At 37.3% G+C, this 24,842-nt stretch overlaps 2 protein-coding genes and 1 pseudogene across 5 annotated transcripts; 2 read left to right on the top strand and 1 right to left on the bottom strand.

Moving 5' to 3' along the window:
* The first annotated feature begins 10,454 nt into the window (after nucleotides 1–10,454).
* Nucleotides 10,455–13,107, top strand: LOC133723749 (uncharacterized). 3 transcript variants are annotated; one of them, XM_062150618.1, is made up of 7 exons: nucleotides 10,455–10,641; nucleotides 10,727–10,803; nucleotides 10,903–11,016; nucleotides 11,958–12,050; nucleotides 12,366–12,410; nucleotides 12,557–12,600; nucleotides 12,676–13,107. In XM_062150618.1, exons 1-7 carry the CDS (start codon nucleotides 10,530–10,532, stop codon nucleotides 12,869–12,871), a joined length of 681 nt encoding a protein of 226 aa, XP_062006602.1. In that variant the 5' UTR covers nucleotides 10,455–10,529; the 3' UTR covers nucleotides 12,872–13,107. The 3 variants fall into 3 exon arrangements, with proteins under 3 accessions (XP_062006602.1, XP_062006604.1, XP_062006603.1); XM_062150620.1 differs by having other exon boundaries at nucleotides 12,701–12,857; XM_062150619.1 differs by having other exon boundaries at nucleotides 10,456–10,641; nucleotides 12,557–12,595; nucleotides 12,701–13,107.
* A 143-nt stretch (nucleotides 13,108–13,250) lies between these two features.
* Nucleotides 13,251–15,901, bottom strand: LOC133723748 (mitochondrial phosphate carrier protein 2, mitochondrial-like). Of its 2 annotated transcripts, XM_062150617.1 has the most exons (6): nucleotides 15,775–15,901; nucleotides 15,233–15,594; nucleotides 15,076–15,119; nucleotides 13,877–14,091; nucleotides 13,642–13,766; nucleotides 13,251–13,536 (listed from the first exon to the last, which is right to left on the bottom strand). In XM_062150617.1, exons 2-6 carry the CDS (start codon nucleotides 15,547–15,549, stop codon nucleotides 13,485–13,487), a joined length of 753 nt encoding a protein of 250 aa, XP_062006601.1. In that variant the 5' UTR covers nucleotides 15,550–15,594; nucleotides 15,775–15,901; the 3' UTR covers nucleotides 13,251–13,484. The 2 variants fall into 2 exon arrangements, with proteins under 2 accessions (XP_062006601.1, XP_062006600.1); XM_062150616.1 differs by having other exon boundaries at nucleotides 15,233–15,895.
* Nucleotides 15,902–16,507: 606 nt separating this feature from the next.
* On the top strand, nucleotides 16,508–24,613 carry LOC133722859 (uncharacterized; annotated as a pseudogene).
* The last annotated feature ends 229 nt before the right edge of the window (nucleotides 24,614–24,842 follow it).

Below are 24,842 nucleotides of genomic sequence, written 5' to 3' on the forward strand. Positions count from 1 at the left end.
ACCAAAATTACAACATTGAGAACAAAAGTTACCATATTCATTTACACTATTTACATATAGTTAAACAAAAATTACAACATTGACAACGAATTTGTTCAAAAGCTTGTAAAAATGTCGTAAGAGGTGTAATTACCATTATTAGAAGTTAGAACTAAGATTACAACATTGACAACGAATTTGTTCAAAAACTTGTAAAATGTCGTAAGATGTGTAATTACCATTATTAGAACTAAGATTACACAAAGTATGACTCAAATTACAACTTTGACAACAAAATTTGTTCTCACTTTTGTAAATGTGGGTATGAGATACCCACCACTACACTAGAATTTCCCTATGAAGTTGGTGATTTTTAATATTTTCCAGTAAATGGATCAACAGGGAAACTCTGTTACTGTTGCGGGAACTTCACCTAGGCATGTAAAGGTGGCAAGAAAGGCTGTGGAGAGGTGCTTTGTTGAAAATGTGAATCCTGCAACTCTTGTCAGGTACTTAAAAATGGGGAAAGAGGAGATTGAAGTACGTGGAGGGAAAGCTTCAGGCTTTGTGTACCTGAGTTATTTTACGTTATCGACTGGATCGTCGTATAACATCAGTCCCAATTAGGCCAGCCCCTATCATGCAACTCTTTGTAAAGCGCTTAAGAGTACGTGATGCATGATGGGCTCCAGGTACAGAACAAGCTTGAGAAGCTTTGTTTATCTGAACAGTAATATGAGGTGTGGGTTTCTCTGGCTTTTGTTTAAAACAAAGAATTCTACTATGGAAATGAAATTAATCCGTGGACCTAAAGATATAACACCGATACTCACTAGTCACTAGTTACTAGTTACTACTTCCCACGCGAGACCCAAAACAGAAGGCCCAAACACCTAAACTAGATATTATGAAGATGAAGGCGTAGCAGAATGGTCAGGTCGGTGAAAATGAAATAGTCTTGGGCATTAACAACCTATGCCAGTCCACTTCATCACACTAGCTAGTCCACCCTCCAACAATACCCTGCCACTCTTGTTAATTCACCATCTACCACCTACCAACCTAGCTACTTTCAAAATGCTTGCTGAGCTTTTATGCACAAAGTTGGTTCGAGAGTACGTCAATATCATTCAATTCGAGATCAGAGTCGAATAATGGGGCCTAATACACAGCAAATTTGTAATGCATTGTATAGAACATAAGTGGAATACAAGAACCTTCAAAGGTAATATATAATTTCTAATATTGGTTATATTGTGGGATGTACAATGGGACACTGGCTGCATCAATCCCTAGCCTGCAGCTCTTATCAAGAATTATAAACTGATTCTTCAAAACTAAAAAATTGCGATCGGATTATATATAAGCCTTAGGATTTATATATGTTTATGAATTGAAAGATACTTTGTGTATGATACTCTTCTTCATAGATTTTTAGCACGATTAATATTAAATTTATTACCCCGATTTTTAGCACTGATCTATATATGGAATCATGTTAACACAAGAAGTATAAGTATGGTTATCAACTAATCGTTATGGTTAAGTTTTTTCTACGTACTGTTATTTTATGTCCACAAGGTTCGTGCTTGAAATGGGAAGCAATAATATAGAACCTTATTCCATTTATGAATGCCTGCAAAAGTAGTACTGAACTTAACCTCTTGCCTAGCTTTCGGCATCTGAGAATTGTCAGAGATAGCTGTTACTAAAAGCAAAGATCCTGAAATATGTACCCTAGCTATGTTATAGTCACAGGCACTGCAAGAGCAGTAGTTCAAAATCGAACTTTTGGCTCAAAATATTTTTGATCTCCATCATATGGCAATCTCTTTTTATATTTTATTTATTTATTTATTTTATTTAATTAATAAAAGCTAGCCTAGCCTAGCCTAGCCTGCATGATGCAGTGTAATGATAGTTTCATTGTACTACCTGCAGCTAGGCCCGGGAGTAGTCCGGGACCAAACTATATATATATTGGTCAAATAGATAATCAAGTGTACGTAGTGTAGCTGTTTTCATATCATCAGACGAATTGAATTGAATTCCATCCCGGCCAGTAGTCCGTATCAGATCATCAGAAAACAACAAAGATGTGTATCCTGATTCCTGACTAGTACCTATTTCTTATTCCTATCGCTCCAGAGTCCAGAGTCCAGAGTCCAGTCCATATCTGATATACTAACACAACAATTTTTTCAGCTCTTGTGTACGTTAGGACTTAGTCTGGACTCCACGAATGGTTGCTTCTGATTAGAAGAAATTAATTGCATGCGGTAACGTGCATCATATATGTTTATCAAAATTTCATTGTCATGAAATCATCTTCTTTCATTTATATATATCTATATATATATTTTTCAATTGTTATTTGTTTTACGTCTAGAAGGTTCTTAATTAATTGCTTGAGCAGATGGGACTACTACAAGCAGATGATCGAGAATTATTAGTTCTTTTAGGTACTACAGGCAGTTCAAATATTGCATACACATATTGTTTGAAAGAGTTAATTGTAAAGGACTTACAGACTGTTTATTTTGTTCCCGTTTGAATTATTATGAAAAAAAAATTAGGGCAAACAGTCAAAGAAGCTGTCAAGAAGAGAAGCAAATGGGTACGTTTAATTTTGAGTTTTTGACTTTTAGGAGTTTGATTTATTTCAGTACGAGGCTTTTTATGAATAAGAAACAAATATTGGGTTGGCCAATTGGTCAGCTCCAAATTAAAATTAAGACTGGTCTCTCTAACGTAAACATGACATGATATCTTAAAGCTCATTCATAAATTGACTTTGCAAGAGATTGTCTATGATCAGATATATGGTTGTTTTTATAAAAGAGAAATATAAAACTTCTTTGAGGTGCTACATATTAACAATGAACATGTAACAATAAAACGTGATCGACTATGTAATCCGCCCAAACCGGCCATGCAAACTTAATTAATAACAAACATATATAGGTTCACGTCATAAGCATAAACGACCATTTAAGTTACGTAATAACCATAATTGAGTTCAGGATCCATAACTAATTCAGCAAATAGATAATAATTAAAATATATAATAGCTACGGAAATAGTAGAGCTTCTGCTTGTTCCTCAAGAAGTCAAGATCCCCAGAGCCCAGCTGCGTCAAAATAGAAATTAAGTTAATTAGAAACCCCACAAAACTATGCTAAGCATATAAAGAAGTGCCCGTTAAAATGTTTCTGTCAACCTCTTAAATGGGAATTTTGAATTATATATAATATACTTGGTGTATGGTGTTGTTCCCTATAGATTTTTTTTTTCTTTCTTTTCCAGCCTCATATTTTTTTTTTTTTTTTTCTTGGGAATCCACGGAATTTTTTTAAATAAAAATGAAAGATTAGCTCCCTATAGAATTTTAGCACGATCGATTAGCTCGATTTTCAGCACTGATCTATTGAACCATGTTAACATAAGAAGTGTGCTTGGAAGTTGGAAGTATTAGTACACTGATCGATTAGGCATTCCAACACTATGAGACTTAGTTATCTAGCTAGGGTTTTGATACGCCCTTACCATTAATTATTTTGCACAATATATAATGATCATCTGACTACATTGTTATTAATGTAACTCAAGACAGGGCCGGCAAGAGTAATTAGATCTGGCACCCGCTGCCGGAGGTTCGGCACTTTTTACAAATCGTTAATGCTTTAAAACATTACACACACACACACACACACACATATATATATATATATATACACACACACACACACACACATAATTTTCGTTTTCTGCAACAAAGTACTGAACTTAACCTCTTGCCCAAAGCTAGCTAGCTGAGAATTGTCTGAGATAGCTGTTACTAAAAGCAAAGATATATCCTAGCTCTAACTTAGTCACAGGCTTACAGCTACGGCAAGCAGTAGTTCAAATTCTAACTTTTGGCTCAAAATATTTTTGATCTCCTTCATATATTGATATATACCTCTCTCTTTTTTCTTTTTTTTTTGGATATACATCTCTGTGAAATAACATTTTGCACCTTTTCCTCTCACACAATTTTTACTTTTTCCTTAGTAAGGAAATCTCGCTTGGCACATTGTTGGTTCAAATTAACGCACTACTCAAGTGTATGATTAGTGTATTTAAAGACAATGTCTTACTCAATACTACGTGATCACCAGCTCTAAAAATTTATCTCTTCTCAAATCGTATAGATCGCGTATGAAAAAATGAATCGATTATTTCAAATAAAAGTATAAGTCGACGTACACACACAATATCAAGTGTTCGTATCTTTAATTTGAGGTGACAAAAATACATGTGATTGAGACCAAAATTGCTCTCATATCCGTCCCAAAAGTATGCAACTTGAATAATTTTAAGCCAATATATCAATATACATTGTGAGACAAGAATTGCAATAAGAAACTTAAAAGTTATGGCAAAATTATTAGTTTAGGTTTTAACCAACAAGACCAGCAGATGATCGCGATCAAGCTAGGGTTTTGACTTCTTGTACATATAGTAATTAATTAATTCAGTAATAAGATAAATAATAAAAAAAGGCAATGTAATGAAAGTTTCTTTTGCAGCTCGTTGTAATTACTAATTAGTAGCTAGTAATAGTACTACTAGTTAGGACTGGGACCAATATATATTGGTCAAATAGATAATCAAGTGTAGCTGTTTTCATCAGACGAATTGAATTCCATCCCGGCCAGTAGTAAAAGACTGTTAATATCAGTCAATATCTTTGAGGTACTACTGTTAGAAAGAGTTATGAAAGACTTAAGACCTATTTCCCATTTTATGTAAATGGGCAAGCAGTCAAGGACAAGAAGAGAAGCAAATGAGGGCTCTGAGATCGAGTTTGATTTATTTCAGTAATGAGGCTTTATGAATAAGAAACAAATATTGGTTATTGTCCATGGTCGACTCCAATTTAAAATTAGTTCAGCTTCGCCAATCATGAAACTTTCTAGATCAAGTAGAAGCCTTATTATAGTTTTCAAAACTGGTCTCCATCTCCAACCTATATAAGCTAGCAAAAATATTTACCTTGGGCAACGATCTCTACACCAAAAAGCACGTTCGAATTCATAACCACGTACCTTACTGTATTTTCTATAATATGCAGAACTAACTGTGCATTGATCTCGGTCTATTGGAACTACAGTTTGTATCTCAATTGATTTTGCAAGAGATCGATAGTACTCTTGAGAACGAGTAGAAAAGAACAAACTTCTTTGTAATGCTACATATTGTTAAAGAAGATGTAAATGACTATAAAAGTAACCATGAAAACAGCCCAAACCATATGCAAAATTAATAACCATAACAAAGCAGTCATAACTATTCATAGGCTTCATGTCATAAAGCATGAATAACCATTCAACTTACATAATAACCATAACTAAGCAATCATAGTTGATCATATATAGGTTCATGTCATATTGTCATAAGCATGCATGACCATTTAGATTACAAAATAACCATAACTAACTGAGCGAATAGGTAATTAAAAGAAACAGTAGATCTTCAGATTCTGATTCTTCAAGACCCCAAACGGCCATAACCCCATCTGCATCAAAAGAGAAACCCCACAAATATAAGCTCAACATGCATATAATTAAAGAAGCGTCCAGTAAAATGTTTCTGTTAAACCTCTTGATGGAAATCTATGAGACTATGACGATGACGAGGAAAACTCTTAAGTAGAGTAAACTGTGATATATATATATATATATATATATATATATATATATATATATATATATATATATATATATATATAAATTTGCCAAAAATCAATTGATATTGTTTAAAAGCCAACAAAACAAGGAAAGCCACATTTTGATCATCGAAACAATGTTTTTCAAAAATACATGTGCATACATACGATGCTCAGAAACTTGTAAATTAATGATCAATATATTAACGTAATGTTCTAATTAACCAGAGAAATAGCTAGCCACGTACCTTGACGATCGAGATTAGGCGACGCCACCGCCTCTGGCGTATGGGTAACCCCTACGCGCATCGCGAGCCATTCTGGTGGCAATGGAGTCATCAGTGTCAGTGTCTGATATGGGAGGTTCAACGTGGCCGACCTCGCCACCCACGTCAGCAGGTCCAAGGTGCTGTTGCTGTGCTGCCTGTGCATTTTCAGGGTTTGCCGGAGGATCATCCACAGGGGGAGCTTGGTGTACGAAGCCTACCCACTCTTCTTGTTCTTCAGCAGCAGCAGCAGCCGCAGCCGCAGCCTGAGCGGCAGCAGCCTCAGCTGCAGCCTCAGCTGCAGCAACAGCAGCACGAGAAGCAGCGGTACGACTCCGTGTGCGACTGGCAATGGAGTCAGGTGGGGGAACATACCCTTGATTTGCCATAATCGATCTTTGAGCTATTAACTGGTTTGAGTAATAAGAGGGCAAAAGGCCAATGAAACTTAGCTAGCTAGCTATATATGGATCGATCTCTCTATCAACTGGTTTGAGTAATAAGAGAGAAAAATGACAATGATCGAAACTCAGCTACTTAGCTAGGGTTTATATACTAGTATATATATATAGTACTAGGCATATATGCAGGGGAGGAAGACACTTCGGTTCTTTGAAGTGGTTTTCTTTTTCAACTCTCTTAAAAAATTGTCCAGAGAATCAAATCGCGATGTTTAATTGTGGAAAGATCATAATTCAGTTCTATCTGCGTTCAGGTTTCCTTAAAAAGGAAAAGTGGGTATTGACGAAATGGATCACAGCAATGGGACAGTGAGATCACATGGTAGCTATATCTCTCTCTCTTCTGTCAATTCGATATTTCTAAATGAATTATTGAAATGAGATGGTTTGTTTGCGTTCCAATTTTAATTTGTTCTGTGTACAGCAACCCTTCCATTTTCAGTTTTCACATCCACTACTACTGCTATTTTATTTAACTATTGTTATGCGTAGGGATTTAAATCTTTTTGAAATTGCTAAAATTTTATAGTTTGAGTTCACCAATTTTGAGCGAAATTTACAATTCTTTTAAGAGTTAATTTTTACACACCAATAATTTTTGATATTTCAATTGATAATTGAAATTTTCGTAAATTATAATATCGAAATTTCGAACCTTGTGCATCCATTGATCGCTATGCTACAATATGTCTGAGTAAGTATATATAGTGTGCCCTGGTAAGTGGTAAACCCAAGACTACTAAAATGATTGAATATAATTAAACCAGTGTTTGCCATGTCAAGTAGGATCGAGGTCACTAATTGAATTTAGTTACATTTTTGTAAGAGAGATTATTCAGAGCATAATTTCCATTTTTGTAATTGCTTTTATAAACGAAAGTGAATATGGAGATAGTTTACAACCACACGTCCACCAAGTCCACAACCTAGGCTTCATCATTTAGCCCACCCTAAACCCGCCCGGCCCGTAGGGCCGAAGCCCAACCCGGCCCTTACATTAGGGCGGGCCGGCCCTACCCTTTCTCAAATAGGGTAGGGTAAGGGTCATGCAAATGACTCTCAACCCTACCCTACGGCCCGACCCAATTAAGTCCGTAAGGGCTAAGCCAGGCCGGCCCTAAAAGCCTTACCCAGCCCTACCTAAAATTTATATATTATTTTTATTATTTTCTATTACATAGGCTTTGTTTTCTTTAACTATTATTTTCCTTGTTACATAACAATTAATATTGATAGATTTAGAGAGATAGTTAATTGAAGGGTTATTATCACAAATGGTACCTGAACTTATCCTCTATTTTATCGATGGTACCTGAACTTCAATTTTAATCACAACCAGTACCCGAACTTTTCGATTTCATTTTAAATGGTACCTAAGGTCACCTTCGGTCACTATTCCGGCAAAAAAAACAAATCTTAAAAAAAACAAAAACATAAAAACAAGTTCAAGGCTAGTCTATTACAAAAAAGATCATCACTATATATGATTGAAACCCTTGAAATCATCAAAGATCATCACTATGATCACCTTACATGCTGTTTTTAGTCGGAATGGTGACCGGAGGTGGCTCTAGGTACCATTTAAAATAAAATCAAAAAGTTCGGGTACTGGTTGTGATCAAAATTGAAGTTCAGGTACCATCGATAAGATTGAGGTATAGTTCAGGTACCATTTGTGATAATAACCCTTAATTGAATATAACCATCTTAACTAAATTAATAAATGTTATAAGTTAATTTCTATATGTGTGTGTGTGTGTGTGTGTGTGTGTGTGTGTGTGTGCATTAAATATGATCAACAAAAAACAATGAGTCTTGTATTACCTATATAATCATTGAGCCACATTTTGAGGAAAAAAAAATACATTTTTTTTTTTTTTGGTTATACAAAATAAGGCCATTTTCTGCCCATTTCGGCCCTATTTGGCCATATTTTGAAGGCCGGCCCTTTCGGCCTAGCGAATCGGGCTTTTCGGGCGGGTAAGGGTTAGCATATTTAAGCCCCAGCCCGACCCTACCCGTCCCTAAATTTTGTTGACTTTAACTAGGCCCGGCCCGGCCCGACCCTAAGCCCTAAAATTTAGGGTAGGGCCGGCCCTAGCCCTGCCCATGATGACCCCTACTGGCACAACCAAAACTTGTCAATGCTAGCTACTGTATCAATTCGATCTTTATTGGTTTCTATACATTGCACGCTATCAATGAACTGCTACTAGAGACTGATATGCGTGCATCATAAGTAGTATTCCATGCAGAGATCACATATCATACAAGTCTATGCACGTACGTCTCTTTAATTAACATAGATATTTACTAAGGGCCGGTGAAGAATTATAGTCAGAATAGTTACTTCTCATTTGTTATGATTATGGCGTCAGTTTTTCAGCAGGACCAAGCGTAAAATTGAAGTTATTTTGTGCAAGGATACTTGAAAAGAATCAAGAGGCGTAGCCTTGGTACTAATAATTTTGATTTCGATTGTATAAAGCGGTTTCAACTTCCAATCTAATTGGGTTGTTGTTGTTCTTTATCTAGAGGTTGTAATATCTAGATCCCATCGATGCATACATAAAATCAACGTTGATTTGATACATATGAATTGTGTGAGCAAGTCTTTCTTTGGTACATATGTTGAAGTATGAATAAGACATATACAAATCATGTTTGTTGATCATTTATCTTCATGGTGATAATTAGGGTGGTTAGACCTTTTCATATAGTAGATTACTTCGTATGTGCTCGGCCCTTTCAATCTCTTAGGTATACATGAGAGATTAGTAGTCGTGAAATCATAACTACCAACACCGAATTATGTACCTTATTTATGTGATTTTATGTTTAAATCACAATATAAGCAGTAATTCTTACTGGCTAATTAATGTGTGAAATTGACAAATTCTGTAAATGCGAGTATTGCTTAATGCATGTCTTCTGAGTTGGAAAAAGAAGAAGAAGGAAAAGAGTCACTCGAGAAACTGAGATTGGTCAAATGTTTGTGAGGGTTTTATGATTTCTATCGATCAACTAGCTAGCAGAAAGAACAAGGAAAGTCGGAGTCCTATTTGACTAAAGGGCAGTAGGCAAAGAAAGTTTGATCCTACTAGAAAAACTAGGTAATTTATTACTAATTGGCATCATATGTGAAATTATGGTCTGTTCGATTATTTTAGGAACATGTGGTTTTCACATTACCTTGACGGTGTAGAGTTAAGATTTTTCGATCACTAACTTTTTATGTCCATAAGTGATCGAAAGTGTCACATTTGATATGAAATAATTGATTTGTGAAAACATTCGACCCTAATTGACGGATTGAAGATACATGATTAACAAACCTTATTTATCTGAATACATGCATCAGTGTATGTACATCAAAGATGCTACGACTCCCGCAAATGATAGCAAGTTGCTAACCCACCCCCAAATTTCAATCTTCGAACTGCACAATTAGGAATTTAATAATACGAGAAATAAAATTATGAGAATGTTTTAAGGAAGTAATTATATACATAAGAAAGTTGGTGGATTTTGATCAGTTTTGTACAACATGCAGTAAAATACTTGAGAGCTAGCTAGGTACATATAATTTTGAAGTAAGAAGTAATTAGAACCACATTGAAGAGCTATACCAACCAAGTTGACTTCCAGTCTTAGTAAACACACTTCACTGGAAACAAGCAACCTAACCTGCAGGAAGATTTAAGAGCTACACTAACCAGCCATGTGCTATATTAATCTTCAATTCTTTAAATCTTTGTGGTGTAATTTTTATTTTTTTATGACATCTCGAGTTGCTTTATTTTGCAATTATCATAATTAGCCTTCTTAATTAAAGGTGATTTCTAAAATTTTCTAGTATTTGAAGGTTATTTTCGTAAATAACAAACCCTATTCTCTTATAAAAATTTTCTTTTTTTTGAAAGGGGCTTATAAAAATTTTCTTAAAACACAAATTATTTTTGGAGAAATTGCAAGTTCTGGGCCTTTCCCAAGGCCCAAACAGCCCACTTACAGATCTATATAAATCCCCCTCACACGGCGGTGAAGAAAAATAAGCCGAAACAAAAGCGCAGAGAGAGAGAGAGAGAGAGAGAGAGAACTCTGAGAGTGACGATGGAGATCGGCGCCGGTCACAAATCGAAGATGCCGTGCCCAAACTCCGACCACATGGAGTCGGAAAAGTCTGAAGTGACCTCCTTCACCGAGTCATTCTCCAAATACCACAGTTGAGTCACGTACAGTAATTCGACGATCATAGCTAATCAACATTCCTTAAAGACTTACACAAGTTAGTAAATTGTTTTGTGCAGTACCAAAGTTGAAAGATGCTTGGCCGCAGGTGGAATCGGCTTTACAAGAGCATGGAATTTCTTACACACTCAATCTGGTATGCATAAGAAATTTGTTCTTTCTACACCTACCTACCTGGCTTTGTTCGATCTGGTTTACATTACATTAATCAGTGGTTTATGTCAAATTATGACAGGGTGAGCTTTACATGACTGTCTCAACCACCCCAAGGACCAAAGATCCAGACATCATTCACAGGGCTAGGGAGATTATTGTGCTTCTGTCCAAAACTACTGTTCCGACATATGTGGTACAATTAGCGTTTTTATTCTATAAGGGATAATTAGCGTTTTTATTTTCGTTTCTCTCACTCTAATTCTTTGGCAATAGCCTGTAAATAATGTTTTGCATCTTTAATTAAAATATCATGTGTCTATGTTTACAGGCATTTCTTTTACAATTGAATTTTTTTCTTCTTTATTTGGTGTCTTTTTTAGGGATTCGAGTGCATAACTTGTTCAAGTCATCCGAATGTAGTGTATAGAATTAAAAATGCAGAATAATTACAGTTTCTCTAAGACGTGGTCGTCTTCTACTTGACTACTTCTAACTTTCTTCCAGTTTTATTTAACAACAGAATATAAACCTTCTCTCCTGCAGTTCTAGGTATTTAGTGAACAAATTGAAAAGCCAGTATGTGTTGCAATTGGTTTTCTATTGAGAACAGCCAGCTTTATTTTTACTTGAAGAATTGTTGACCCATGGTAGCTTGTTTTATCGACATTATATTTATTCCCCAAACCTATAGATATTTACATTGTTTTGAATAAGGTGTTTATTCTCATTCATTGACTGCAATCTTTAATCTAAGAGGGCAACAGCAGCATAAGCAGTATTTTCAGGGCGAATAGTAATCACGCCTGTATTTGTTTTTGGTTGATTCAACATTGACTGCAATCTTCAATCGAAGAGGGCAACAGCATATAAGCAGTATTTTCAGGGCGAATAGTAATCACGCCTGTATTTGTTTTTGGTTGATTCAACATTGACTGCAATCTTCAATCTAAGAGGGCAACAGCATATAAGCAGTATTTTCAGGGCGAATAGTAATCACGCCTGTATTTGTTTTTGGTTGATTCAACACATTAATTTAAGCATTTGAAATAAGAAATTATGTTTATGTTGCTCTCTTGCATAGCAAACTGCACATTTTTCTTTTTCTGATTAGAGTGCATAACGTTTTTATTTCAGGTAATTAAGATATTGAATGGCGATATGCATCATGACCACATCAAAACTGGGTATCAAGAAGATGGGCTTGCCACAATACATGGGATCAAGAAGGTGGGTATTGCATTCTTCTTAGCTGCTGTCTTTGAAATTTTTTGCTGAACTTAATAAAGTAACATTTAAGCCTTTCCTCTGGTTGTGCATTCGTGATGCCTTTTAATTTTTAAAATGTAATTAGTTTGGTGATTTAAAAGGTTTAGAGTTGAGTTATCGTTTAGTGAAACAGGTTAGAATGGAAATAACATGAGCTATATGAGCCTTCACATAGTTGCTCTGCTGCATAACTGCTCTTCTTCTCTCCGTAATAGAAGCTCTCTCATCTTCTAATCTCTAGCTACTTTTTCTTTCTTTCTTTTTTTTTCTTTTCAGGAGCGATTTGATAAACGGAGGACCAGATTCTTTGAAAACGTAAAGGTACATAAAGTCCTATATTATGTCTTGCGATCTTCTAGACAAATGGAATAAAGAATGAAAGGATAAATAGGCATTCCTTATCTTCACTTTTTAGTAGGTACTTACCATGGTTAATTCTCTCTGCTAACAATATAATTTGGATGCAGGACCTTGCATGCCTGATGAGTTGTCATCTGTATGTTAACGTAAGGTTACAATTCCTGTGTGATTCTGATACATTATACATTGTGCACTTATTTTTCTTGTCTATACTATGAATTTAAAGATTTTTAACATGTGCCAATGAACAGGGAAACACTGTGACTGCTGCGGGAACTTCACTTGAGCATGTAAAGGTGGTCAGAATGGTCGTTGGAAGGTGTTATGTTGAAAATGTGAATCCTGCAACTATTGTCAGTCGCTTAAAAATGAGGAAAGATATGCTTAATGTGGAGAGAAGGCTTCAAGCTTTGTTGATGTGAATTGTTGTTATTTATGGGATTGTTATAAAAGATTAGCCTAATTAGTCAAAGTTAGTTTAAACTAACAATAAGATCGAACATATAACTATTAGCAGTGGCCATGTTGCTGGATTGATTGATGTAATGTAGTGGATTGCAATGCATGTGGAAGGGTTGTTATTGTGATTGAAAGAACATAATGTAGTAATGAGTTGAGTTTTATAACTTCTAATATATGAAGGTTTTATTTGACAATATCTTTTCTTCTGGTTAAGAAGTTGCCGGCTACGTTGCACTCAAACTCCTCATGAGAACATAATTCATTGGGAAAAGGCAAACCAGGAACTGAACATGTTGTTCCAGCATGCCTTCCCTATGGCAGAACAGAAGAGAGCCTAAAGCTCTTGATGCCAACCTCAGAAGTCAGAAACTCGGCTTTCCGCATAATCCCTGATAAATATAATCTGCTGCCTTCTTTGTTTTTGACCAACTGAGATGATAATTTTACAAAAAAAAGTGACAAAAAATAAAAAATGACTACCGGTAGAATTGATAGTATGAACTATGAAGTCTTTTGATAGTTTGTAATTCCTTGAACTAAAAGAATGGGGTTTGACATCCATCAGTTTTGGATTCAAGCATTGGCAAGCTCAGTGGCAGCAGGAGCGGCGCCACCAGTAGTTGGTCTGAAATAGAACAATTATGCCCCATAAATATGAAGTCTTGAAAGCCTAAGATCAGGAAATAACATAGAAGAGACGCGGCAAAAAATGAAGGGATCGAAAGCTTACACGCCCATGAAAACTTTGCAGGCATCATAGATACCCCATTGGCTTCCGGTAAGGGTTCCGATCATGACTATACGAAGAGGAAGACCCCGGGTGAAAAGACCCCACACTCCTAGGTTCTTCACAGCCTGCAACATACATCAATTAAAATTGGCACATTAAGTCATTAACAAAAGATGACCAAGTACAACTATGAGGCTACTTAATGCTTATATATATGAGCATTAACTGGACTCACATCACTAACAGTTGCCCCCTTGGCATTGTTGAGGAAAGACACCAAGTTATCAGCAGGGTGTGAAACAACAGCACAGAACACACCAGCCACATATCCACACGCAAAGCTCACTCCGAGCTGCAAGGGTGTGCTGCACTGCTCTTTCGGTGTTGGGATCACATGCTTGTAAGTGAGCTCGACAAATTTCTCGAAGGTTGCAAATTTCATCATTGTATCTGTACAAAACCCACGAAGTAATTGTTATCAGCAATAACTCCAGAAGATAATGAATATGAATCATGTTATGTTGCTAGACTGTGATGGATAGAGACAGTGCCGACCCTGGCTATAGGCCAAATAGGCTTGTGCCTATGGCCCCCGATGATCATGGGCCTCAATTTTTTTTACAGACATAAAGAAGTATGTAGAAAATTAAAGGAGAAAAAAAAAAAAAACAATAGCTCGCCTTTGCTTGCAAGTAATCTGGCTTTCACAGATTGTTTTCAATTATGAAATTGGAAAGCCTATGAAGATTGGAGGACTTATTTTCAATTTTTCATTCTCTTTAAGCTTGTTGAAGAATTTAATTTAATTTTTTTGTCAGCATCAATACTTCGTTTGTTCAGTTCATGTTCTATTATTCATCTATTCTAAATTTATAGAAGCCTTGGCAATTAGCAAGATGGAACCATTGAATTCGATCAGTTACTATCTAAGTGAAATAGATATTCATTGGGTAAATTTTAAGTTTTGGTTTCTCTTTGATGATTTAGATTAATATGGATTTCTTTTTCAATTCACATGATATTATATATAAATTGATGAACAACACCAAAGTTTTACTGTGAGTGGTGTACAACGCAACACATATCTGGAGTTTCATTCAAATGACATGCTAGTTATTTTTTGGGAATAGATTGTTTTATATATGACAAATTAATTATTTGATTATTGTTATGGTTAATATATAGTTCTTAAAAGATGAAGGTCTTTATCATTTTGTTGAATTCTCTACCTTTATCAAAATTTCAATTTTGATTTCACTACAATGTATCTTTTTCGGTTGCTATACTAACTGACTCTTATTATAGAATATGATTATGGGGGTAGAAGAGAAAAGCAGTAAAACATAGATCACAACCTCATGAGCCCTATTTTTTTTATTCGCCTATAGCCCTGAAAATCTCAGGACCGGCCCTGGATAGAGAAGCATAACTTACAAGGAATTTGGCGTCCCCAAAGAGGAACAATCCCTTTGTACAACCTGTAAGACAATCAAAGCAATAATTATCAAACAAAAGTTCTTGCATTCCATATATATTAATTACTACATATAACAAGCTAGTGCCAATTCTGAGTAACATTATATATTCATACCCGAGAGCGCCTTCGGATTTGATAAACTTTGGTAGCCCATCTGACAAACCTCTGGCGAACCCCGGCTGAGTCTGGACTCGAACTTTGACAGCTTCCATAGGACAGAGGGCAACATCAGCAAACACTTCAGCAGATGCAGAACCTGCGAGATAGATCAAGGTTTTGTACTTGGCTGCATACTCAGGTCCTGCAATATCTGCATAGTACTTCTTAAAGAACTCGTAGAGGCCGTACTTGCCGGCACCCTGAGCACTGTAACCAATCATAGTGGGCGCCCAACCCCTAAAGAAACCTCTAATTCCTTGCTCCCTGAACATTACTCCAAATCCAGAGATAACGCTTTTGTATTTTGCCGGGTCAATCTACATCATCATCAACACAATTTCAATATCCACCTGGTGAAGAAAGAATCTCTACTTGGCTACGCCATTTCTAATTTGTTCACCAAATGATACGTTTAGTTTGGAAAAAGAACTTCTAAACTTGAGTGATTATTACAATGACATTTTCCAAAAATTTGGATCGATCCACACTAAAATTACTTATTTAGAACCATTGGCGATTCCGTTAAGCGCCTTGGCTACATCCAATTGACTCCGGATCAACTTGACAGGATCACATTTCTCGTTGATTCTCTTTTCCATATCAAGCTGATTTTGCTTAAGATTCCATTGGCGATTCCGTTAAGCGCCTTGGCTACATCCAATTGACTCCGGGTTTAAGCTCTGCATCAGACTTTTAGGGTTTAAGCTCTGCATCTAAAACCCCCACAGTGAATGATTCAGCTCACGAATGGCGATTTCAAGTTTAGGGTTTGCTTGCCGACCCAATTTCAACCTCCGCACTCCCACCTTTCAATGCATTGGCAAGGTAATTTAGCAGGCGCCTCTGTTTTTACATTTGGGCAATGAATTTTGTGTATTGGGTTCGTTTGAGCTTTAGGTTCAATTCAATTCAGGTTCAATTGAACTTGGTTGCGGCCATGGAGGCGATTGATGAGCAAGAGGGTCGTTCTAAGGACAACAAGACCAATGATTCGGCCAGTGAAATGAGCAAGTTTTGAACTTTCATGTTTTTGGATTTTGGGATTGTAGTTTGGAATTTCAAATGGGTTGTAAAGCTTACGTTTAGTTTTTGTTGGGATGAAGGAGATGGGAAGGCACCACAGTGGAAGAAGCTGAATTCGAAAGAGGTTGGGATTAGTAGTTCTATGATTGACAAGCCGACCCGAAAGGTTTTGAATGTGCTAAAGCGAAAGGGTGAGCATTGAGTTGCATGTGTTTTAAATGGTGTTGACTGTTGAATTGCATTGGCACTAGTTTTTGCTATTGTCATTTTATGTTCTGTTGCAGGGTTTGAGGTATATACCTTGTAGGAGGTTGTGTAAGGGATCTTATCTTAAAACGCACGCCAAAGGACTTTGACATTTTAACTTCAGCTGAATTGAGAGAGGTTTTGCTATGAAACGTTATTTGAAAGTTGGTTTTTGATGTCATAAGTTCTAGCTTGTAGTATCTGCAAATGATATTTTCAGGTGACGAGAACATTTTCTTGGTGCCAAGTAGTTGGAAGGCGGTTTCCTATATCTCATGTGCACATTGGTGATACGGTAGTGGAGGTGGGTTATTTTGTTGTAAATGTACAAATCGCAATTGTCTAATTATATGGGCATGAATAGAAAATTCATTTCTATATAAAGTGAGTAAGGTCTTAGTAAATAACTAGAGGTAATCAGTCCTGGTATCCTGGACCATCAAATTCAAACTTAAATCATAACCATTTTTAATTGCGTAATGATCTCTAAAAGGTCAGGCTTATTTTATTTACTTGTGATGACTTTTATACAAACATGCGCAGACAGACATACACAGAGTTCTAATCTAAAGTGAATTGTTGTGCTCGTATTAGGTTTCCAGTTTTAGCATCAGTGCACGAAGCTTTGGTAGGAACTCAAGTAGTGATTTTAAAAAACCTGTACGCTGTGATGACAAGGATTTTATGCGTTGGAGCAATTGTTTGAAGCGTGACTTTACAATTAACGGGTTGTTTATCAAACCGTTTTTACCTGAAAGTTGCAGTTTCACTCTTCTTTATATTTCTTATAGTCTTTATTCATCTCTTGCAGGTTGATGTTTGATCCTTATGCAAGGATAGTGTATGACTACTTGGGAGGAATAGAAGATCTTAGAAAAGCTCAAGTGTGCTTCAACTTCTAATATTGGTTTCTTAAATTACTTTAGACTAGCTGAAAATCTGTGTCCTCACATCATCTTCTGTGGGCCTAGGTCCAAACTGTTGTACCAGCAAGTACTTCATTTCGAGAGGATTGTGGTGAGCTTATGTTTGCAGTTTGATGTGTTTTCTATACATTGATAGTGCTAAGCTTAGTTCATTGTTTTATAGAACACACACCCCCATGCGGACATGTTGAACACTTTCCCGTCTTTATGGAGACACTAACATCAGATTCCAATTACTGTGCAGCTCGTATTCTACGTGCCATAAGAATTGCTGCTCGTTTAGGATTCCGTATTTCAAAGGAAACAGCTAATTCTATTAAAAATTTATCCTACTCAATTCTTAGGCTTGATAAGGTAGTTTAAGAGCTTTATAATTTCCTTTGCACTCAAGTTGGATTACTCATTCAGTACTTCATACTTTAGGGTAGGCCTGACAATTCAGTCCATGACCCGTAAACCGCCCGCTAAAAACCCATTTATTTCTGCCCAATAACTTATCGTGTTAATGGGCTGCCAACCCGTTAACAACCCGTTAGTTAACGGGCGGAAATGGGGTGCCCAACGGAACCCATCGAACCCGGTTAGAAGAAAAAAAAAGTCTGAAGTGTCTAACCCTCGCTTCTCTAGCAGAGTCGCAACTCACTCTTCTCTTCTCCAATTTAGCCGCCCAAACCCTCTACCCGTTTCTAAGCCGGCGCTGCCAAAGAGTTCGCCGACGAGCTCGGCTTCTTTCACTTCTTGCAACTCTTTCACTGTTGTCTTCCATACTCGAACAAAATGTGTTACGTTTGTTAACTGCCTCCCAGCTGCTTAGTGTGTCAGTGGAGCTCTGTCTTTTGTTAATTTGTTTTTGGTGTGATTTGTTCGTCTGGGTTTTGGTTCTACTTTTCTGGGTGCCCATTTGTTTATGGGACTGAAAATTCTTGAAAAGCTTCTCTCCCTATTTGCTCTCAAATCAAACAAGTGGGTCATTCTTCGAGGTCCTACTCTCTCTCCCACTTGTTGGTCTTTGCTCTCTTTTCCATGTTGTTCCTGAATACCAAGTAAGATCTATGAATGGATATTAGAAATTTGGGTGCTGTATTTTCTGTTAGCTGGGGTTATTGGAGGCAGCAAGGATCAAAGTTTTGATCTTTGATATATAGTAGTGAGGTGTTTTGCTATTTTGGGCTATGTTTGGTTGTGGGACTAAAACCCAATCATGGGGTTGTTCCAGTTTCAGCATCTGGGTGTCCTTGTTATTGATAAAGCTTTACTGGGTTTTGCTTGGAATGGTGGTTTATGGCTTTGGAGATGATGGGTTGGTTTTTGGGGGGTCAGTTGTGGGGTTTAAACCCTTTAAAGGGGTGTTGAGGGTTGAAAGAAAGAAGCTTTTTTTTAATCACTTTGGAACCTACTGGTGATATTGGGATATTGAGATTTGCATATTTTTGTTGTGTGATTTTTGTTTCACTTCTCAACATTGTTTAAAAAAATAAAAAATAAAAACATTTTTTAATTATTTTTTAGAAGAGTTTTAATAGATAATGGGTGTTGACGAAGTGGTGTTAGCTCAGTGGTTAGAGCACCCACTACCTATGTACGAAGTTATGGGTTCGAGTCACCATGGGGGTAGGAGTGAAATCCTTTGATCCTCTTTAAAAAAAAAAAAAAAAAAAATAGATAATGGGTGTGAAAAAGAGTTTTAAAAAATGCAAAAAAAATAATAATAATAATCATTTTTATGTTAGCGGGTCTTAACGGGTCAATTTATTGTTAACGGATATTAACGGGTTTTAGTGGGTAATTGATTAGAAAATAATTTTAAAATCTAAAAAAAAAAAAAAAAAAAACTTAGCGGTCTTAACTAGGGGTGGGCACAAAACCGAAACTGGGCAAAAAACCGCCCGACCTGAACCGGAAGAATGGTCCGGTTAACCGACCCGATCAAAAAGAGCAGGAAAATTCAAAGGACCGAGCCGATCCGAATTGATGCGGTGCGGCTTCGGTATCGGGTTTAAGACCGACCAAAAAAAACCGAATTTAATTAATATATATTTATATTTATTTTTATTAGCTATTTATTTCCTATTGGTGCATATATCCTTACGATATATCTTACCGCAGAGTATTCCTATGACTAAATAAAATTGAAAAGTGGGAACCCTAGCTCTCATTCGCAACTGTCTCTCTCCACACAAAGACACAGCCGCTCTCGGCCTCTCTCAGTCTCTCTAGTCTTTACTCTCCAGTCGAAAACCCTAGCCCTAAACCAGAACCCAGTCAGATCGGCGATCGCAGCTCTACTTCAGCTCGCAGCTCTACATCAACTCTCTGGCTCTCTCAGACTAAGATCGATTCATTCAATTCATTCGATTCATTCGCTCTCGGCTCTCTGGTGAGTTTTTGAAACCAAAATCTCTTCGATTCATTCGCACATTTATACTGGATTTTGACTTTATACTGTGTTTTGACTTTTGACTATGTTGATGTGGTTTTAGTGTTTTACTGGTTTAGATTTATAGGTTTTGAGACTGGGTTTTGACTATTGAACTGTTGACTATGTTGCTTTATAGTTTATACTGTGTTGTTGTGTGTTGATGATAAGCATTCTGTTAAGAAATGTTGTCGATTGTTCGATTCATTTCACAGTGCATACATATATCAAAATTGGTTGTGTTGTTGCTAATAAACATAGTTCTAAACTTCCAATATGCTTTGTTCAGATGATGGAAGGGAATTCAAACACTGTGACTCCTACTCCCACAAGCGTAGAGGCTGCATCAAGCATAGGGACTTCAGTACCCTCATTCCCTGCTTCGGAAGTAAACCCTATTGCTGCTGGTGCGATTGTTTCAGTTCCACCTGGTCCTGCTACCCTTATCTCAGGTCAACCGACTGACTCTACTGCTGGTACCGATGCTCCTGGAATGGAATCAACATCGAAGAGGAAGAACAAGTCTGTGGCTTGGGAGCACTTCACGAATATGAAGAATCCAGATGGGACTCCGATGGCCAAACCCCGAGCGAAGTGCAACTATTGCCCACAGACTTATGCCTGCCACTCCAAGTCTAATGGGACGTCAAGCATGAAAACCTATCTACTTTATCAGTGCAAGAACTGTCCACTGTACATACCTGCCAAGAAACAGAGGTACTTGACTTTTGATAGCATTGAAAATGGGGGTAATGTTGTGGCTGTTCAGTATGATCCGGATAGGTCTAGGATTTTGCTTGCTAAGATGATTATTAGAGATGAATTACCGTTTAGTCATGTTGAGGGGGAGGGTTTTAAGGAATTCATGCGGGTGACAGTGCCTAAGTTTGATCTGCCTTCTCGTAGAACCATTGCTAGGGATATATGGGATTTGTATCAAAATGAAAAAACAGCTCTTAAAAATATCTTGGCCACTTATGGAGAGCGAGTTTCCCTCACTACCGACACTTGGACTTCGATCCAAAATGTCAATTACATGGTCTTAACTGCTCATTTCATTGATGACAAATGGACTCTCCATAAGCGAGTCCTAAGCTTTGTTGTAATTCCTAATCATAGGGGTAAAACCATCGGGAAACTTGTTGAGTCATGTCTTATAGGTTGGGGAATAGAGAAAGTGTTTACAATTGTTGTTGACAATGCTTCTCCAAATCAAGTGGCACTTGATTACATGAGGGAGAAAATAGGGAATTGGAGGGAGTTGGTGTTAGATGGTGCGTTTTTGCACATGAGATGTTGCTGCCACATCCTCAATTTAATTGTTAAGGATGGCATGGAGGAGTTGGATTCAAGTATTGATGGGATTAGGAACTGTGTGAAGTATATAAGGTCTTCACCTGCTAGGTTAGAAAGGTTTCGGAAGTGTGCTGCTCAAGAAAAGGTAGAGAGCAAGGGTGGGATAGTGCCGTTGGATGTCTACACTAGGTGGAATTCTACGTATTTCATGCTAGACATTGCTGTGAAGTTTAAGAAAGCATTTATGAGAATGGAAGATGAAGATTCTCAGTTTGAGAGTTACTTCCAAGAAAGGGTTGGTGGGAAAAAAAGGGAGGGGCCTCCGAATAGTGCTGACTGGGAGAAAGCAATGATGCCACTCTCCAATTCAGTGGTACCAAGTGTGTGATTGCAAATCAGCCACTGTTATGGATGTGTACAATTGTGCAAGAGTTGGACAAGTGTGCGAAAAGTGACGATCCTCTAATGGTGAGCATAGGAGCGTCAATGAAGAGAAAATTCGACAAATACTGGAGAAAGTTAGAAGACATGAACAAGATCTTATTGATTGTTGTTGTGTTGGATCCTAGATACAAGATGTTGTATCTAGAGTACTTTTTTCCGAAGCTGCAGCAAGATAGAACTTTGGTGGCTGAGATGGTTGATGAAGTGAAATCCATGTTTCTGCAACTCTTTAATGAGTATGCAAATTCTGATCCCGAGGCTGCACAAGCAAGTATGGATATCACACTACCTAAAGTTGATTCCAGCAGTTCTGCTCAAGGTGAGGACGATAGCCATGCAGCCAATATCCATGAATTTATGATGCTGAGGCAAGAGAAAGATGTGGTGGAGATTAAAAATGAGGTTGAAGTATCTTTTGGAGGCTGCTAAAGACCCTTCTAATCCTAAGTTCCAGATCTTAGAGTGGTGGAAAGAAAATGCACCTCGATATCCAATCTTGTCTCAAATTGCACGAGATGTGTTTACTGTCCCTGCATCCACAGTGGCTTCAGAGAGTGCTTTTAGCCTTGGTAGCCGAGTGGTGGATCCTTTTAGGGCCAGCTTGACTCCTAGAATGGTTGAGTGACTTGTGTGTTGCTCGGATTGGTTAAGGGCTGCCGGGAAGTCTCTATTCAAAGAGCCAACCAGAACTGAACTTGAGGTCTACGGTGAATTGGAGAAACTTGAGCAAGGTAAAATTTTGTTTTAAGTTTTCTTCTTGTAAGTGTAACTTTTGTTCAAATCTGTAAACTTTTCACTTTTGCTCAAATATGTTAGTTTTTGTTCTAACATTGTTTTCATGTTTGTGCTGCTAGATGTTGGAATTACCAATCTTTCAGATATTGAGGAGTGATTCTGCAGATCCGCTTGGTACAACCGTACAAAATACAAAGTTAATTAGATTAATTTATTGCTGGATTATCTTGCAGCAGCTCTGCCTGTCTCTTTCTCTTACAGTTGCTAATATGCTTTGTTTACAGATTATGGTCGATGGAAGGGAAGTAGCCAAGATGAAGAATGAAGAATGAAGAGGAGAAAGCCAAGCTGAAGTGTTGCTTATGTTCTTAGCTTTTTTTTTTTTGAATTTCTTTTCAACTTAAAGCTTATGGTCTTGAACTTTGGATTAGTTGGTCTGTAAACTTAAGTGGTTCGGAGTTTTGGATTTGTATTGCTTGGTTGCATGCTTCTGATTTTGGATTAGTAATATGCATGTTGGTATGGTGATTAACCGATTATGCTTTGTTCTTTGTGTGTCAGTGAGTCATTAGGTTGATAACTTGATATATCATATGTTGATCATTTGCTCAGTACGTGACTAAAAGTTGTAGACTTGTAGTCATTGAAACAGGTTGAAAAATATGGAAATCTTCAATATTGGGCCTTAGAAAATTTGTAGCGCCTTTTTTTTTCTTCTGAAAACTGGGCTAGTATTTAAAAAGCCCATGACCGAACCGGCCCGAACCGGAAATCCGGTTCAACCGAAAAACCGGCCCACAAAAAAAAAATACCGGTTGCGGTTTGGATTTTGGCCCAACCGAAGAATCCGGGTCGAAAACGGTTTGGGCCCTAACCCGACCCGATCCGACTTATGCCCACCCCTAGTCTTAACGGGTTCCAACGGGTAACCCGCGAACCCATCGGGCTCAACCCGTTATAACCCGTCATCTTAACGGGTTGAGCCCGTTAAGTCCGCCCGTAACCCGCCCATGACCGCACTGTTGCCAGGCCTACTTTAGGGAAGGATCCTCATGGAAATGAATTATATGATGGCGTATGGTTCTACTGAAGCTTCCCTTCGATTATTATGGAAATTTGGACTTCTGGAACTACTTCTACCCATCCAGGTATGTATTTTCTAAATTTGAATGAGTTTCCTAGTTGCAAGCACAGTAGTACAGGTTTTAATACATTTTCATATTGCAGGCAGCATATTTTGTTCGCCAAGGATTTCGAAGATGAGACAAAAGGTCTAACATGCTTTTGGTAATTTGATCATCATTCAGTTACTTATTACATTCTTATACAAGATCTGATTATAGCTTGAAGTTTCTTTGACTTAAGAAGGTAATGACTTATTTGTTCTCTGGTTTTCACTTGCAGTCCCTTTTTTCTAACTTGGATAAACTTCTTGCACCTGACAAGCCGTGCCACAGTAGCTTATGGTAAGATGTTAATAATGTAAACAGAATGCTAAATAAAATAAGTTTGATCTGACAGTGATCCAAGCAGATTGAATTGCATGATTCTTGTGTACATGTGAGATAAAGGGAAATACTTACAAGATCATTACAACTATGACCTAGGGAGCCTCATCACAAGTTTATACTTTCAGGATTGCAATCTTAGCATTGCATAAAGCACTCTCCGAACAACCTCGAGATGCGTTGGTGGTTGCTGCATTTACCCTTGCTGTTCACAATGGTGGAGATATGTCAGAAGCAGTGGACATAGCCAGGACTATCACTAAACCACATGACGATAGCTTTCATGAATTATTAGAACCGAAGAGTTTGGACTCTGAAGCATATAATAAAGAGGTTAAGGATCTTGAGGCATCTTTTAGGCTGGCACTCGATCATATGACTGATCAGCAAATTGTCTCAGAGGCCATGGCAGCATACCCACAAGCACCGTTTTCTGATCTGGTCAGTGCAACCTTTCTCCCTTCCTGTTTGTGTGTACATCATCGTCTTTGCATTTCATCTCAGTTTAAGGAAAGGGCAAGTCTTATTTTATTCGATCTCAATTTGCTGCAGGTATTTATACCATGGGGATTATCTTTGAGGGTCTCCCAGATTTTCAACTGCGTAAAAGTGGGTGGGAAGCTGGGATTTGTGGCAAAGCAAGGCAGCAAGATTGACTACGAGTCATTAGATCAGGGCAGCCTGCCAGAGGTTCGGCATATTTTTGCAAGAGTCGTGTTTGATACCATCTATCCTCTTTAGACTAGATCTTGATCATTCTCGTAAATGAAATGCTTGATTGTGAGAAAATTTTGTAACATCAATCATAATATATACAAGGGAAATCAGTTTTTTGTTTTGTTTATTATTATGCCTACAAGATTCTGTTGCAAGAGACTCGAATCATTCAATAGGATCTCAACAAAATGAAAATAAGCCGACGTTACTCACAAAGATGGAGAGCAGTGAGAAAAATGTAGAATTCCTCTTTT

The sequence above is a fragment of the Rosa rugosa genome, chromosome 7 (assembly GCF_958449725.1).
Source record: "Rosa rugosa chromosome 7, drRosRugo1.1, whole genome shotgun sequence".
In the NCBI taxonomy this organism is placed as follows: Eukaryota; Viridiplantae; Streptophyta; class Magnoliopsida; order Rosales; family Rosaceae; genus Rosa; species Rosa rugosa.